At 37.0% G+C, this 17862-nt stretch overlaps 1 protein-coding gene across 4 annotated transcripts in view; it reads right to left on the reverse strand.

Annotated features, from left to right (window-relative positions):
• MRTFB (myocardin related transcription factor B) overlaps positions 1–17862 on the reverse strand; it is an 88656-nt gene that overhangs the window by 61007 nt on the left and 9787 nt on the right. For all 4 annotated transcript variants that reach the window (XM_066977963.1, XM_066977965.1, XM_066977960.1 and 1 more), the window contains exon 3: positions 5259–5476. In XM_066977963.1, coding sequence (XP_066834064.1) covers positions 5259–5412 — 154 coding nt within the window. In that variant the 5' untranslated portion in view covers positions 5413–5476. The remainder of the gene's footprint in view (positions 1–5258; positions 5477–17862) is intronic.

Here is a 17862-nt window from a genome sequence, read left to right on the forward strand (position 1 = left end):
ATGCCAGTGGCTGCTGTTAAGACTGCCAGAATTACAGGTATATCTTCAGTGTCCAATCACCAGGGATGAAAATCAGAAGCACTGAAAAGATAACTTTTGCTGCTTTCTGACAAGTTGAACAAGAACTGGCTTCCAGAGGACAGGCATGATAATTCACTGCAATCAACTGAGAACAAATTTACACAATCAATGTGTTGTGTGTATTGACTAATTATCCAGAAATAGATGCGGACTAATGAGAAGCTCAAATTTAATCAGCAATTCAGTATTCCCCACAGCTGTCAACCTGAAAACAGTTGGTCAAATTAAAAGGGAAATGTTAAAATTTTGACAGTCTAGAAGACCACCATGTAACATCCTAGAAAGGTGATTCTTTGTTATTACACACAAACACATACACTGAGTTGTTATTACAGATCAATACATACAATGTTTTATAAACAGTTTGTTGTTCTAATCCCCCAAAATTAAAGTAAATGTTTGCTTTAGTGATGACTCCGTTAAAGTATTTCAGCCCTGCAATAAAACCTTTTACCTAGCAAATCAACTTGAAAACTCTTATTACTTGCCTTACAATTAGAATATGAAACGTTAATCAGTTAATATTTCTCTTTCAGAGTCTTTTTGTAATGGAATGAATTAAATTTGAGAGGACAAGAATATTTTGCTGCTCTTTTCTCTCCCTCACACTCTCCGAAGAATTTACCCCTTTGTCTTTATTCAGGGAGTAAACTCCTGCATTTAGTAAATGGCTGGAGAAGTTTAAGATGCTCTTTCCCTCCAACTGCTTGTCATTGGTCCTCTACTGGAAGGTACCACCTCTTCAACAGAGCTGGCAGAGCACGTAAATGTTTCTTTGTCAACTCAAAGGACAACAGTTCCTGTGGAGGTTAATCTGCACCATGAGATTTTGAACTAAAAAATATTGAGCTATGCTCACCTGAACCATAATGCTAGTTTTGCTGTATGACTGATTGCTGGAGACAGACTGGGCAGGGGAAGGGAAGTAAACTGTAAAAAAAAGAATGAAGTAGTATCATCTCAAACTCACCAGGCATGTGCCTGCAATTTCATTGCATGTTTCTGTTACCCTTCTATAATTGCCTCCATGTAAAACCAAACCAAACCATAAACCTCACACACCTGTAGTGTCAATGACAAAGCCTGAAATGCAGTTTCTGTACTGACTTGGGGAAGTCAGCTTAACACTATGCAGAACAACACTAGAATAATTCAGCCTTCTACTGGACTACTGCCAAAAGTCTCCCTCAAGTAAACAAAGTTTAAAGGATGACTACCGAAGCTCACAGTAATTATAATGCTTCCTGCATAAAATTATTCAACAACAAAAAACTTATATATTCCATATTTTTCTATTGAATGCCATTGTATTTTTGTGTGCTGAAGTCTCATATACTTACAGACTTTATAAAATACTGACATGTTAAAATACTCCAGAAGAAATCCAATTTTGGATTTTCTTCTTGTCCAAACAGATAGTAAGTATTGAAGCTACTTTTAGTATGAATACATCAAATTCACATTTTACTTCTATGATTTTTCTCTTGACTTTCACCATTTCTACCGAATTTTAGTCTGGATTCTCCTGTGAATCAAAATGACTAAATTTGAAATTACAGGTGAACAACAGTTTGGGTGCTCTGGAGGATCACAGAGCCCACAACTCCGACTGCTCTTTTAAGAAAATAATCTGAACACAAAATAGATATTTCTTCCAGAAACACAATCAGTATAAAGTCAGATATAGTCAGCTCTTCCCCATAAGGACAGGAAAAGTATTGGGATGCTCCTCTAAGTACACTTCAGAATTTACTGAAAGAGTATTCTCTGTGGCAGGATGCTTAAACAGTATTAGAAAGATCCATACAACTGAAAAGGATAGGAAATTGCACCGGTGCCCATCAAACACTTGTTTATTGTATCTACCAGACTGTATTCCTCCAAAAAACATGCTCCAACACTATGAATTCTGTCCCTTCTGCAGTTCTATTTCTTGAGCTTTTTCTTTTTTAAAAATCAATAAGCTTATGCTTACAACTGTCTTGAAAACAATTTTGAACCAGATGACTTAGTGTTCTAAAAAGACCTCGATGATGTGAGGCCATGGCCCATTACATGAACTTTCTACAATTAAACTTTGTCAGAGAGGACATTAAAATCTTTGTGGGTGGCCTGATACTTACTCCAGACAAATGCCCAAAAGGATCCTAAGTAATAAGAAGAATTGTGATAAATAACGATGGCTAACTGTTCTTAAGTCAACTGGCACAGACGAATGAAAGGCAGCTTCTCAAAATCTTCATCCTCCCCCCCTACACTTTATTTATGAAAATCTCTGCTCTTATTTCCACAAGCCAAGCATTAGAATCTCTTGCTGCTGCCATTTCTTTGGAAAATAAACAATTAGCAGCTTTTATTTGAAGACAACGCAAAACCTACCTATAAGTTATTTCACTAATTCATGAAAGAAAGAAAAGAAACAACTGTCTGATATGGAAGAACTAAAAATTAAATACTCAACAACAAACATGGTTAAGTTTAGGAGTTGATGCTGCACACCTCGTTTTACTGCTTGTTTGACAATTTATTTGTATTCCTAAAAGCAGAAAGGTAACAGAAGAATGAAATTAAGTGAACAGGGTAAATATATAATTAACACACTCATAGCAAGGTTGCTCATTAAAGAAATTTAGAAGCTAACGATCTTAGAAGGCGTTTTTGCTTTTAAATTTAGTGAAATCTTGTATTACTAGCCTTCAGAAAATGCAAGGTTTGACTTCAGAGTCAACATACACACCTGAGTCATCCATTTCAATTTTACAGGCAATTAAAAAAAATAAACAAATTTCCCAGGGGTATAATTACAAACAGGGAATGCATAAACCCACTACATTCTCTTCTTCATGAGGTTTATGAGTTAAGTGTTGGCATGTTTAGTCTCATTATGGAATAGCTTTCTTTAAATATGTATTTGTGGTGCTTCCTTGACAAAATGGTAAAAGATTATGAGCTATCTTGTGAGCTTTTGGTGCAGAAAAACAGGTTATCAGTTGGACATCAAATAATAAGGGCTTTAAACTAGATAGGGCTTTAAACTTGAGTCGAAGGGGAAAGGAGATAAAACCAGGCACTCCGGTGATGAGCTAAGGGATGGTGCGCTAGAATCAGAGGGACCGTGTGCTAGTGAGGTCCTTTGGTCGGCTACACAAGGTGCTGCGTGTAGGGAGGCGCATTTGAAGTGCTTCTACACAAACGCACGCAGAATGAGGAATAAAATGGATGAGCTGGAAGTCTTGGCCCAGTCCCACATCTATGACATCATCGGCGTAAGCGAAACCTGGTGGGATGAGTCCTGTGGCTGGTGTGTTGCAATAGATGGTTACAAGCTCTTCAGGAGGGACAGGCAGGGTAGGCGAGGTGGCGGGGTGGCGATGTATGTGAAGAATGGGCTGGACTGTGTGGAACTTCAAGTCGGCGATGGCAAAGCTGAGAGCCTCTGGGTAAGGATTAAGGGACAAACAAATAAAGGGGATGTCATTGTGGAAGTCTATTACAGACCACCTGGCCAGGACGACAATGCTGATGAATTATTCTTTGCAAAACTAAGAGATGCCTCGAGATCAACTCCCCTTGTCCTTATGGGGGATTTTAACTTGCCAGACGTCAACTGGGATCACCACACGGCTGACACTAGCAAGTCCAGGAGGTTCATAAAGCACCTCGATGATAACTTCTTGGTGCAGGTGCTAAGGGAGCCAACTAGGAAAGGCGCCCTCTTAGATCTGTTGCTAGAGAACAGAGAGGGTCTTGTGGGAGACGTGGCAATTGGCGGCCGTCTCGGTCATAGTGACCATGAACTGGTTGAGTTTAGAATTTATGGTGACAGAAGGAAACTGCCACCAAAACTTCAGCCCTGGATATGGGGAAAGCAGACTTCAGGCTGCTCAGGGAACTAGTCAGCAAGGTCCCCTGGGAAACTGCTTTTGAAGGCATTGGTGTGCATCAGTGCTGGCCCATCTTTAAGCACTGCCTCCTAAAAGCACAAGATCAGACGATTCCAAAATATCGGAAGTCAGGCAAGCAGGGCAGAAGGCCGGCCTGGCTGACCAGGGATCTTCTACTGGAGCTTAGGCAAAAAAAGAAAGTGTACGGCTGCTGGAAGGAGGGTCAGGCAACAAGGAAGGAACACAGGGATGCTGTTCGTGTTTGTAGGGAGAAAATTCGTGTGGCCAAAGCCCAACTAGAGTTGAAGCTGGCCATGTCTGTGGGAGACAATAAAAAAGGTTTTTTTTAGATATGTGAACAGAAAAAGGAGAACCAAAGAAAACATAGGTCCGCTACTTGATGGGGAAGGTCTCCTCACAGACAATGACACAGGCAAAGCAGAGACGTTTAATACCTTCTTCGCCTCTGTCTTCAACACCGATGATGGACTTCGGGACCCAGGGGGCCCTGAGCTGGAGGACCATGACGGTGGGAATGACAAACTCCCAACCGACCCTGAACGTGTGCGGGATTGGCTGCTCCACCTGGATCCATACAAGTCCATGGGTCCGGATGGGATTCACCCCAGGGTGCTTAAAGAGTTGGCTGACGTCATCGCGGGACCTCTCTCAATTATTTTTCAACGATCTTGGGAATCTGGAGAGGTCCCAGTAGACTGGAAGCTGGCAAATGTTGTGCCAGTTTTCAAGAAGGGTAAGAAAGAAGACACTAGCAATTCCAGGGCTGTCAGTCTCATGTCAGTGCCTGGTAAAACTATGGAGAAGATGATCCTTGAGGTTATTGAAGTGCACCTGGGGGACGATGCAGTCATTGGTCCCAGCCAACATGGGTTCATGAGGGGTTTATTTATCTTTATTATTTTTGCAGAAAAATCTGTTCTTGCTAATTTTCCCTTTTTGTCTGGTATTAACACAACTCCTTTCAAAAATATCCTATTAATACGTCTCTTATATACTATCTGTGGCTTAAAAAATATTTAAAAATATAAACCTCTCTATTCTATAGGCCTCAGCAAAGTACTCCAGTTGGAGTTTTAAGGTCATGACAGGTGAAGCTGATCAGGACAGATTTTATAGCAAGCAATCACTGTAGCACTTTACATAATGTGGATTGGGAAAAGCAAGTGAAGGCAGTCAGTAACATTATTTGAAGAAAGCAAACAAACTACGTTATTCCCATTGCATACATTTAAGCACCCCTGAGTAAAGGAGAACAGTCACTTTTGCACTCACCATTCTTCCGTTCGTTGAGGGGAGGTAAGTACTGACTGGACTGCAAGGAGAGTTCCTTGAACTCATGTGCAACTGCTTCACTGTGAGGACTAGGAGCAAGCCGGGTTAGGGAGCCAGAGTCGTCCTCGGCATCCGCTGTCCCCAGGTGATCCATTGTGTTAAAATCGGCTGGACACAGGGAGAGCAAGTGGTCTCAATCACGCTACAGTTGATAAAAACTAATGAAAAAAAAATCATGTAGAAATGTTACTGCTGGCTTCTGGTCAGTTTCTCTGCACACAAAATTCTACTTTAAAATGATAAACTATCTAAAATTTTTCCACATAGAGCACAGGTTTGCAAAAATGCAGTTAAGCAACGTATTTACATGCAATTTAACAGTCATTTGGTTCTGAGAAGCAGGACAGTTTCTCTGCCAGTTTTACAGAAGACCTACAATGCTAACTTTCAGCACCGATATCCAGAAGCTCCCATGCACTACCTTCTAGCACGTTGACAGACAGTTTGTCAGTGAAATTTCTTTTTTTTTCTGTAGATTTTATTAGGGAATGCTGAATTAACACATAACATACAGACAACTTTTAATTTTCTGAAACACTCCACAATTTTCCTTAGGTTTAATAATCAACTTTGATATTAATTCAGGACTTGATACCACCAAAGAGCCACATAAGGATTTGTTAATCTTTAATCGCTCTAACAAGGAAGGGTTGTTGCCATGAAAATTTTAAAATTAATTGTACTTCATACTAGCCACTCATTGTAAAATAACCTACAGACTGGAATATAAGTCCTAATTTATTATTTATTTCCTTTCTATCATTCATGTAGTACTTAGTTGGCAGTGAGAAAATACAGAAGCACGGATTACTAGTACAGGCTTTTCATAGCTCACAGAACTCTATCAAATCATTAAAACTTCATTAAAATCACTATGGACTTCAAAAAAGTTCATCCATGGATTCTTGGAAACATAAGCAATACACAATAAGGAAAATTCATGAGGATACATAAAGCCAAAGAAATGTCTCACTATTGTTAAATTGTTTAGTTATAATTTTTTTTTCTTCAGAAACACCACTGCTGCCAATACTCAGCCTTAAACTTCAAACTTTAGGTCTGCACAATATAAATACCTTATGTGTTGGGGTGTACATTTAAAGGCCATTAACATACAATCCATGTTTCAATGACCACAACCAGAATATATCAAGTGACATTTAAAAAAAATTAAAGATGACAAAAATAATGGTCTACACTACAGAAGGGGGTAAAAATCTTGTTGCTGAAAGCACCAATTTGAAAGTAAGCAATATAACCAGTACTGCTTGATATGTACTTCAGTAGAACAATTATGATGGTTAAGTACATATTTTTCATTATTTTCCATAGTTACCAATTGGTGCTTTCACATTAAATGAAGACACATTAACTTACTGTTATGCAAGATTTTTTTCTTTGTTCTTAGCTTTTAGAAGAATAATTTACCCAGCTCTCATTTGATTTACTGACATTACACTCTCCTCAAACTCCCACTCACACATACAAATTAAGTACATTATTAACCAAGCAAGTTTCTTCAGAGCAGAATTTAAGTGAAAATTTAGCTGCTTATCTGCTTGTAATCATGGCATTTTATCCATGGTGTATTGGCTATGAGTTACACATTGGAGTCACTTTTCAAAGAGATCAAACCACATCAGCTGTATTCATTAATTTAAATCCACATGAAAATTAATAAAACACCTTGTATGAAAGGTTTAACATCTGTTATATGCTGCATGTTAGCTTTTGACTCTATTCCCTATGTCAGATAACTAAATATCTTGCTTTAAGTTAAGCCAATATAACTTTTATCACTTCCACAACATGCAGATAAATTAGCTTAAATGTCCATTCGTTAATTTTATTTCCAGGATTTTGTATAAACGTGGCTCAGTTATCCTGATTCAACTGAGCACAAGGCAGGCCAGAATTACAACCCACGTCAAATGATATCCCTCATTGCACTGCATTGTAACTCAAAGTGACTTCTTACACAAAAAGCAGCTCGAATCTGACTGAATCAGGTGAGAATGGCCCTTTTGTCACCTAATGAGCCCTTGCCCCAGAGTAGGGCTACCAGCTGCTCAGTATCTCGTCTTGGTAAGTTCTGAAAATGAAATTCCACCACCTTCAGGAAACCTCACCGAGAATTCTCCCTCTGCATCCCCCTCTTTGAAAAGAACTTCTGCTGCTGCTACCTATGACTGCTGTGTCTTGCTGTTTTGCTGTAACACAGGATGATACTGCTGTTTGTGCATCTCAAATCTGAGTTATTGCTATGGTTTCATACAATATCCAAACTCGGTTAGGTTACTAGGAAGCCTCTAAAAACAAAGTTCTCCAATTCAGAACTCTAACCTTAATTTGAAAGTTAAGCAAAGCCTCAGATATTGCAGGTTCCTTGTCTTAAAAACTTTGGAAAAACCTTAGTAAAAAATGTGCACCATTTTAACCACTAAAAGTAAATTTAAAAAATAATTAAATAAACACTAAGCCTAAACATCAACTATTTATTGATATACCATCCTTTAACAGTACAGAATTTCACAGCAACAGGACTCTATGAAGCAAAACCAAAAGATGCTGTAGTGTGCAATAGCAAATGCCACCTGAAGTACCACAGCAGATGTAGGAAGCTATTCCTATTGTTTCCTCAAGCTGCTGTCTGCACTGACCGACAGAGCTGGGTGAGGTCACAACGCACTGTTACATGCAGAAGGTCCTCCTTCAACTTTTGCTGTAAGGGTGCTGTAAGACCTTTCACTTTTTGGCTGTTAGAAGTCCAGGTATATTCCCAAGTGGTCTTCTAACACTAGAGCAAAAGCCAAACTACATTATAATGCTTCTAACACTTCTAATACAACTGCTTGGCGATCAGCAACTGAAACACGAAAACAGGAGGAGAAAACATTAGTTTACCTTGATTAAAATTAAGCCCTGACCAATGAATACTTTATCCAGACATCATGTGCAGATGTGAAAAACTCTTATCAGATTTACAATTTAATGTACCATACCACAATACAATTGTAATACCGTTACAGTGAAAGAAAATACATTTGCCTCCCCTTTCTCATTTATTTGAATCCTCCTCAGTCTTGAAGAAGTATTTCATATTTGCCATCTGCATTTACAGATGGTAACCATCATCTATGTAACCATTGACTTTAGGCAGGCCTAGACACAAAAGTGTATTAATAACTTAAAGCTCAAATGCAACAGTAAAATGCAACAGTAAAAAAAAAAAAAGTACATGAAAAAATACTTTCTTTCTTTGAAATATCCAGACTGTTAATGGAAGTCTCAATATTCGACTCTGCACAACCTGAGAAAGCACCATTTCCTACAAAGCCAATCTGACAGACAGCAGTCAGTTGTTACTTCCAGGGTTTCCACTCCCTTCAAATTAAGGCATCTGAAAGTTGATTAAGTTGTATGAACCATCATTCTGTTCGGTATGAAAAACATTTCTATTTACAAAGTTTTGAAAAATGTAATACTCTTTTGTTTGTAGCAATTAAAATAAAACTACTCCGCTCTACCAACTGTCCCAAAGGCTTTCAGGTTTGGGGGATTTTTACACAGAATTAGGCAAAATGGGTAAGAGTAGTAAAGTGAAAACTAGAACAAAATTATTCTCCTACTTAACATTCAGAATAGGTTATCAAAATAGAATATGCACCAACCCTGGAAGCAAGGCTTCAGTTCCCATTTATCTGACAGGCATGCAGAAGCAATGTGCCAGTGCTGGCAAGGAGCCGCTGTACAGTGTACCCGTCTTATGTAAGCGTTCCCACAGATTGTAGGTGGTTGCTATCTTTCTTAACTGCTGAAGACAAACGCTTCTTTTAAACATTTTATCTTCAAAAGACAAAGTATATTTCCTTAGAAAAACCTTCAGAAGGGGGAAAATGCATACTTCTCTGCCACTTGGGACACCAGAGCTGGTATTTTATTCAGCATAACCTGTGAAATCTGGATGGTATTAGGTACTTAAGCCAGCTTGTGTTATACAAAATTGGCTGTAAAAAACAGCTCAAGAATCACAGTGCATTTTAACTGGCCAAGTCAAATGGCTGGTTTTTAACAGTTTCACTCATTTACACCTGCAAGGAACTTAGGTCACTTCCAGTTTCTCCATTTATAAAACTTAAGAAAATTTAAATGATGCAGCTATCAGTTTGTAATACACCAGAATCTTCAGTGGGAAAAATACTAGAATTGCAAATGGGTGTGGTTTTTTGTTTGTTTTTCAGTGTTTCAGGAAACACTAAAAAAGACTCTTAAGAGCTCAAGCACCATATCCAGCAGGTTACTGTAACAACTGCCAACAAAAGTCATTTCCATTAAGCTCTTTGACCTCCTTGTCTGTGCCTTGGAAGAATCAAAAATCTGCATACTGGGGACAATGGTCTCTAACTCTAGGGTGGTAATAAGCATTTAGAGGACAGCTACAGTTTCAAATATAATTTCAATTTGCCCAGCGAGCATTATCATTTTGTATCTGTGACAATATGCTCAGTCACAATATGAGACTAATTTGGCAATTCCTCTTTCCACTCTCATAAGGGCAAGAACTATGCTATCACAATGCAGCTGGCCCTATCAAGTGTGTAGATATGCCTACAATAAATTTCCTCTCTAATCTTCAAACTAGCTGAGTCCCAGTGGTCGGACTCTTGGAAGGCTCTCAGTACCTCCCTTCTTCCACAGAATCAATACAGACAGCACTTGGACATAAATATTCAAAATACAGAGGAATATTTGTAGCTAACATCTGCCATAGGGTTCAGTGAGCTGAGTGATTTCCCAGAAAGAAGAGCTGGGGATTAACTACCCACTTCAAGGAGAGGAAAAGATGCAACGTTTTTTAAAAAAAATGACTCCTCTTGGCATGCTACTTTATCAGCAAGGCACCCCTTAAGAAAAGAAAATTAAGAAAGAAGTAGGGCTGGGCTGCTGAAGTCCGTCTCAAGTCAGTTTACCTGTGCAATTTGCTCGAGGGAACCTGCTTTGGCAGGGGGGTTGGACCCAATGATCTCTCGCAGTCCTTTCCAACCACTACAATTCTGTGATTCTGAAGAAATACAAGATCCAGGTGTCTGCTACCAAAACAAATAATGCATTTACACGGTGCTGCTCTTCACGCTACTACATAATGATTTCACGGTGACCTCTAAAACGTTCTATGATGTGTTCTAATTAGAAGATATTAGCACCTCTATGTACAATTTTATTTCAGCTGTGCTTGCATCCTATTATGCTTCTGAGATATTAAATTCCTACATGAAAAGCTATTAGGCCTCCCTTTATAGTTATTCTGAATACCTTTTTCTGCATGTGTATACAGATTTTTTCCCCAAATTCTGAAGACTTACAAAATCAAAAGATAAACAATAATAAAAAAACCTTTGGAAATACTTATAAAGTATTTAAAAGACACTCAGACCTATTCTGCGAAATCACTAGCCTGTGTCTTTTATACAAATTTTAATATATTGGTGTTTTAAAAATAGTGAGGATGTAAACCAACCAACCAACCAACAACAACAAAAAAAAAACAACAAAAAACAACCAACCCTTTTGCATGTAGCACTATAAGAATAAACTGTTACAGAAAAGTTGCCCCCCCCCTTCTCCTTGTAGGTTTCAAATCCACTTACTGAAATAGCTTTTCGAACCAGCAAAGCTGAACACACATGACTGAGTACAAAATGAACATAGACATGGAAAGTAATTGTTATTAATAACCATTATCAGTAAATCAACTGATTCATCTAATTAATTTTTGACATTCAGACTTTTACTGATTAGAGAAAACATTGTTTCAAATTGAGTTTGCCTCTGTTGCAAGAACAATGCTCATTTTGTTATCTGTTAAGATTTATGTCCCTCGTTTCACATAATTCCATAGTGGATGGGAAATTATTGAGATTAATTTTTTATAACTGTCTACTCTACCTATATTAATACAACTGAACAGACACTACAAGACCTCCAGAAAATTCACCACTTTTGCATATTACAAAGATAATGCTAAACTGAGTTTCTCTTTATGGAAATCTTGAAATCTTAAGCATTATGACCAATTAAAGTCTGAAAAGCAATGTGCTACAGTAGCTAACTATGTAAAGAACTGAAAATTACTTGTATCTGGACAGAGGCAGGGAATGAGTCAATAGAACACAGGGAAGCATTCCTCCCTGAACCATCTCCAGACCAAACAAAGGCACCTGGTACATAATGGGAGATGTGGCCTGCTCTAAGTGTAAATTAATTATCAGGTAGAGAGCTTGATTCTGTGATGGCAGCCTCTCACAGCTTCGCTAAACCCCAAAGCTGGTAGCTTACCCAGTTGTCATGTAGAGCAATACAGATGATTTTTCACATTATTGACCCCTCAAAACTCATCTATTTGAATATAATTTGGTAAAAACTTCTAGGTCTCCCATAAACCTTCAGCGGAAAGGATGTAGTTCATGGCAATGTTGTGAAGCTTAGCATTTAAATACTTCAAGGTCTCTTTTGAAATTTTTAAAGTAATTAGGTACATTACAAAAAAAGTTCTGTGTTTACCATTAGTGAACTTTAAAATGGTAATTAATAAAATTTTCCCAAGATTTTAAACTTCTAACAAATATTTTAAGTAAAACAAGACAGGGTTCAATATGCGTAGCATACAAGTCACTGAAACCAAACCAATCCCTCAAGATGGGATTAATGTTTGAATTGCTTACTGACTATAGAACTTTTCAAATCTACCAACTTCCTTTAAGAAACAGTTACAAAAATAATGCAGTGTGCACCAAAATCCATGAATAGATGGTCTGACAGACCAAACAAAAAAGCTGAGTCTAGGATTAGCTGCCTCTCAAAGATAATGTACGGTTAACAACTTTCTTGAAGGAAGGGTATGAACTGCTTTGCTAGTCTATCATGTGAAAGGGAGATATGGTCACCTATGCAGTTGTGCAAGCTATTTAAAATTAAGCATCGATGCTAGCATCTATTAACCCATTCTGATAACCCAGAACATCTTTTAACATAACTTCTGCTGACGCAGTCCTTTTTAACTAGAAGCTACATTATGCTTAACTTCTAGTACAGTACTATTTGTAGCAGAAATCCAGTAAGTTCATGACGGTTTAACTCATGTTGAACACTCCAGATCAGGATATGAAGATTTGTTATTTCATTTACAACTAGTAAATCCATCCTTCCTAACAGCTGCTACCTAAGCATTCAGTACCAGCAAGAATTACGGCAACAACACTTTAAAGGCTTGTCATTAGGAAAGGACATCCAGATACAGTCTTCAACATTTTATTTGTTTATTAATTTTGATCATCTTATGAACAGACATAATTTCATCTTATCATTTTTGTGGATATTGTTAGTATTGTCTCAATATGGGCATTGTTGGCTAAGTCATTCAGCTGAATCAACTTTTAAAATACATGTAAGGCTGTTATAGCACACCTTCACTAGTTCTACAAAAATAAACAGCTTCATAAAAATACCTTAAAATAGACAGGTAAAACATGAAACAGTATCTTGTTTAGATATGACACACAGATGCACACACATACATAGTACAGGGGATGGAAATATGCCCTTTGTAAATGGTCAGTGAAATCCAGATGTGACATTCCTATTTGTCAGTCTGACATCAATGTTGATCACCATTTTCTTTGCATTTGCTTTAGTACTGTACCAAAATTTAAAATGCCTGTGTTAACGCAAGTAGCAAGTAAATTTATACTCAACTTAGAAAACTACACAAATTCTATATAGAGTAAGAAAATGTAACTGCAAGATCAACTCCAATTTACCCGCCAGAAAGCAAGTTCAGTTCCTCTGGACTACGGCAGAACTCTATGGAAGGACTTTATAAGATAATGTGTCCCATGATTTTCTGTGGCTAGGAAACATAAATAGTGTAGCTAGCAGAATGTATTTATGTAATTGAAGTTGACAACCTATAAAAATCAAAACACAAATGTCCATTTTGGTATTATAAAAGCACTTGATAGCTCAAGTCCAGAGTAAGGGTCAAATATTTATACGAACACATCATATGATTGCTAGATATTTTAGTGTCATGTCCTGTCCTAAAAGTGTGCATTTATTTAAGAGAGAGAGAGAGCGCTTTTTCAAAGAAGAATTCTGACAGTTCAGAAAGTAACACTTATCAATAAATTGGATCAAACTCTTTAACATGTTCACAGAGTCCTTTGATAGCCAAAACATTGCTCAATTTTAAAAACAAGTGTTGGTAGAACTTCCAAGGCATTTCAGAAAAGGTTAAACAACTCCATGATTTCATTTGTTTGCTTAGCTACTTCAAGACGTTCCCATTTATGACTAAGCTGCAGGTGCTATTCTGTTTACTTTAGTGCCTGTAAACCAAGCCCTTGAATTGAACAAAGCAAGGAAAGCATTACGATTCAAGTCAAAGAGGAAGGAACTGCAGGACTGTTTCCCGTTAAACATGCTACTCTCTACCTTCCTTCACGAGCATGACTGAATGTCACAGAATGATTTCTGTAAAATGAAATTTCTTGAAAAAGATATACTTTGCTTCTTTTTATTTCTACACACTGTTACAGGGATTAGCAAAATACTGTATTTCAATACCAAAAGACTAATATTTAACCTTTAAAAATACAATAAACTTATACAGGACAGAACTTCAATTATTATTACATTCAACAATTAACGAAATACTAATTTGACATGAATTCAAAATCACGTTGCATAATTAGGGCTTGTTAGCAACTTCAATATAAGAGATTTTGCAAATATCAGAGCGAGTATGTCTGAACTGCAACTCAATGCACATAGCCAGATGATGCTGTTAAGCAGTCCCTATTCATAACCTCAAGACAGCACAGAAAATCTCTTTCACAAACCTATTGTTGCCTGTTAACTTGTACCAACACAACTATTTTCAGATATTAACAATGCAAACAATAACTTGAATTAGCTCCCATGGAAACTAGTCAACTTGTTATTCTTAATTTCTAAAACTTGTCCAATTTAACCCACTAGCGGACAAAAGAAAAACGTAGAAGGTGACAGATTAACGTGTGAAAAAATCAACATTCTGTAAAACCTAAGTAGCAGCTGTTTACCATGCTTTCTTCATATGATTTATGCTAAGTGCTTAGAGTTCTTCTAAAATAAGGATTGTCTTTTCTGGCCTCCTCTCATTTATGATCATATAACCTCCCTGTAAAAAGCATGGCAGAGCATTCTATGTCTTTAATTGTCCCAAACAACTGGGTTTACTTTGAAAGTTATTAGAAGTATTTAATCTCCTCCATTCTGTTTCTTTTAACTAGAAATAAAATAGAGGCCTAGTACCAAAAGATTAATGTCTGACTTAAAAGTTCAAGGGACCAGCTCTTCTTTTTAACAACTTAGTTTACATTGGACAATGTAACATTTTAAGTAGCAACAAAAGTACAAGCAAAGATAATTAAACTGTAAGTTTTTAGAGAATGTTTATAGTGCTGCTGTCCTGATCAGACCAAATCATTCGATGATCTACAACTGGAAGATTTTGAAGACTCCCAGGGTTTGTTACCCTGGGATAACTCACAGCTACATACATTATATACATGTATTCATCACATGAATGCTGTGTGGATATAAATGCCCATCTTTCTCAGCTAACCTGAAGCAGTGACACAAAGTTTTGGCAGTCCCAATCCCACTTCATTCTACTGCCTACCCTTCTACTAAACGTGAATTATTCTCCAATGTATTTATCATTATTCTAGAGTCAGAATGAGATCAATAGTCAATATACTTCTCGCATTTCCTACTCCAGTTAGCCAAAACTGTTACTGGAACTGGACAAATATGACTGTTTGGCTTAAAAGTATTAATCAGGGCTTACCAAGTCTACTACAAACTTTAGAACACACTTAAAAGGTAAACAGCACAGTGGTTTCATCACTTATTTATCAGCTGTTATTTAGACCATGGCTTTAGGAGGACAACCTCTTTCCTCCCCAGTCTTCAACTTCTGTTTTCTCGAAGTTTTACCTACTAATACAGCAGAGCCAAAGAACAATTATTACACCTTACCTAGAAGCAAACAGTACAAAGTGTCATATTAAATTTGGTAACAGTGAACCAAAACAGTGAACAGTTTAACAGTGGTTCTACTGCTCACATCCCACATCATATGAAGTGACCTCATTTTTTATGCAGCAGAGACAAAAGTCAGAATGTGGACGCAATTATATCATCTGTAATAGATTTACACCTCACAGCATCCTCCCAAGACCTGAAGTCCTTTTTTTCATAGATACAGTCATGAAGTATACCAAGAGAACGCTAAATCTATATATATAATCAGAGGCTTTCAGGTAAAAATAAACAAAAAAATAAAACTCCAACTTCCTAAACACTGGAAATTAAGCATGAAGATATATCAGAAACAGGATATTTTGGCTTTAAAAATAAAACAATACTTTTTACAAATCCAACCTTTTTACTTCTCAAATCTACAATGCATCTAAGAAGACCCACAATACTCCCTGCTACCAAGGGAAGACCACAGGAAGGGAAATCGTATCACATTGTTTCTTTACGAGTACTGAACAACAATTATGAGTAGATCAAGCTTAATCCCCAGATCAACACCCATACTCTAAAATAACCACAAAAAGTATGTTATTAGTATGGTGCCTGAAAACTCTGATGTTCTAAACAGTTTAATGCTATAATCCACAGTCCATGCCCTCACTGCTTTAAGAAGCAATTTCTCACGATCTCCAAGACTAAAATGAACTGGAATTCCATTTCCATACTGAAATTAGCTAAAGACTAACAGGGTAGAAACTTTGGGTCAGGAGAGTTTATGTTGCCTAAGGCCACTTTAAAAGAAGTCTTATCTGTTAAACTATTGTGTGTTCCTATATTTCATTCGTTACAAAGCTGTTTGATTAAAATAAATAAATAAAAGATGGTAACTATAAAACTGTTTACTATAGATTTCTGCACAAATTGTTAGACTTAGCAGCTGTAACACATCTAAATTCTCTATTTCTTGGGATTTTCTCTGATTAGAACTTCAAATGAGAAAAGCCTTCCCTTTGTAAAACAATTCCCCCTGTAAAGCCTTCAATCTTCCCCTTGTAAAACAATTATCATTCTCATGCCCCTCCATTTTAAATTAAACAGAAAAGGTTCTCCATTTATGCAGAAATGGCTGATTTCAAGAATAAGCTGATACAGAGAAGAACATACTGGCCTTCAGAAATACTTCAAAACCACTCAACAGCAAGTTAATAAACACAGAAAGAAGGCCTCTTGATTTGAAGATAAAAAATTTTACAGGTGTAGTCTGAAGACTGAGAAAGCCTGACTGCAACAAATTATTTCACTCAGCCAATTAAGACTGATTACTTCCAAAAATCATCTTAAAGGAAAATAATATTTATAAACTTACCAGTTAAAGTGATAACACAAAGAATCAACTTAACACTCATATGAGTTTGAAAGACAGACCGTCTGTAAACTGCCCCCCAATAAAGAACAGAGCATTTCTAAAATAAAAAAGGAAAACACTGTTAATGAATTCTGTTATACTAATATAAAAAGTGCAACATTGCCTTATTATTACCAAACTTCAACATCTTACTAAAGGTCACTCCCTAACGAACACCTGCTACTACTAGAACATCTACTTCAAAGGTTTAAATAATTTAAACTATAGTTATTGACTAAGTAGGTCTGATGACTAAACACAGGTCATTTTTCTTAGAAGCACCAAGTTCATCCGCAGTTATGCTGGATGACCAAATTACCCCCTTGTCAGATGACATGCGCCATCCTATCTCTGGTTATTATGACCCTGTCTAAACTGCTGGGTCAACAGAAAAACCCTTAAAACACAGACCAAAAAAAATGTTTTTAATATATTTTCCTAGTATCCTTCTGCATGATGCAGAAAAAGCTCTTACTGAACATTGAGAACACATCAAAACTAGGGTAACAGACAATTTACAAACTCTTAAGTCTGAAAAATAGTTCAAGCCATAATTTCTCTCCTACACAGTAATTTAAATTTTATTCATGCAATAGACATTGTTGGTCTTCCAACAGCACAACAAGAAATGTACTTGCTGTAATATTCCTTCTGATATGTAAGACATTTCCATCATCTAACGGTCATCAAATGTAATTTATCAGGGTATGTTCCAAAACACTTTGGCTAGTGCAATTTACTAACTCTGAAACAAAGTATTTAATCATGAATATAGCAGTCAAAAAGGCTGAAAAATGTATCCAGTGCCACTCCTTCCTGAAAGACACATGGTTTTGAACCCCATTAAAACTGTTTTTGCAAAAATACTACAAAGTTTTGTTCGAGACTCTGTTGGGAAACTACTGATGATCTGATCAAAACAAGACACTCATCAAGCATTGACTGTTAAGATATAAACTCTAGACCATATAATCTCTAAGCCCCATTTTTTTTCTTGTGGCTTTATTTCATTACTTTTTTCTGGCAACAGATCACTGTTCTTCGCTTCTCTTGATC

The sequence above is a fragment of the Anser cygnoides genome, chromosome 15 (genome assembly GCF_040182565.1).
Source record: "Anser cygnoides isolate HZ-2024a breed goose chromosome 15, Taihu_goose_T2T_genome, whole genome shotgun sequence".
In the NCBI taxonomy this organism is placed as follows: Eukaryota; Metazoa; Chordata; class Aves; order Anseriformes; family Anatidae; genus Anser; species Anser cygnoides.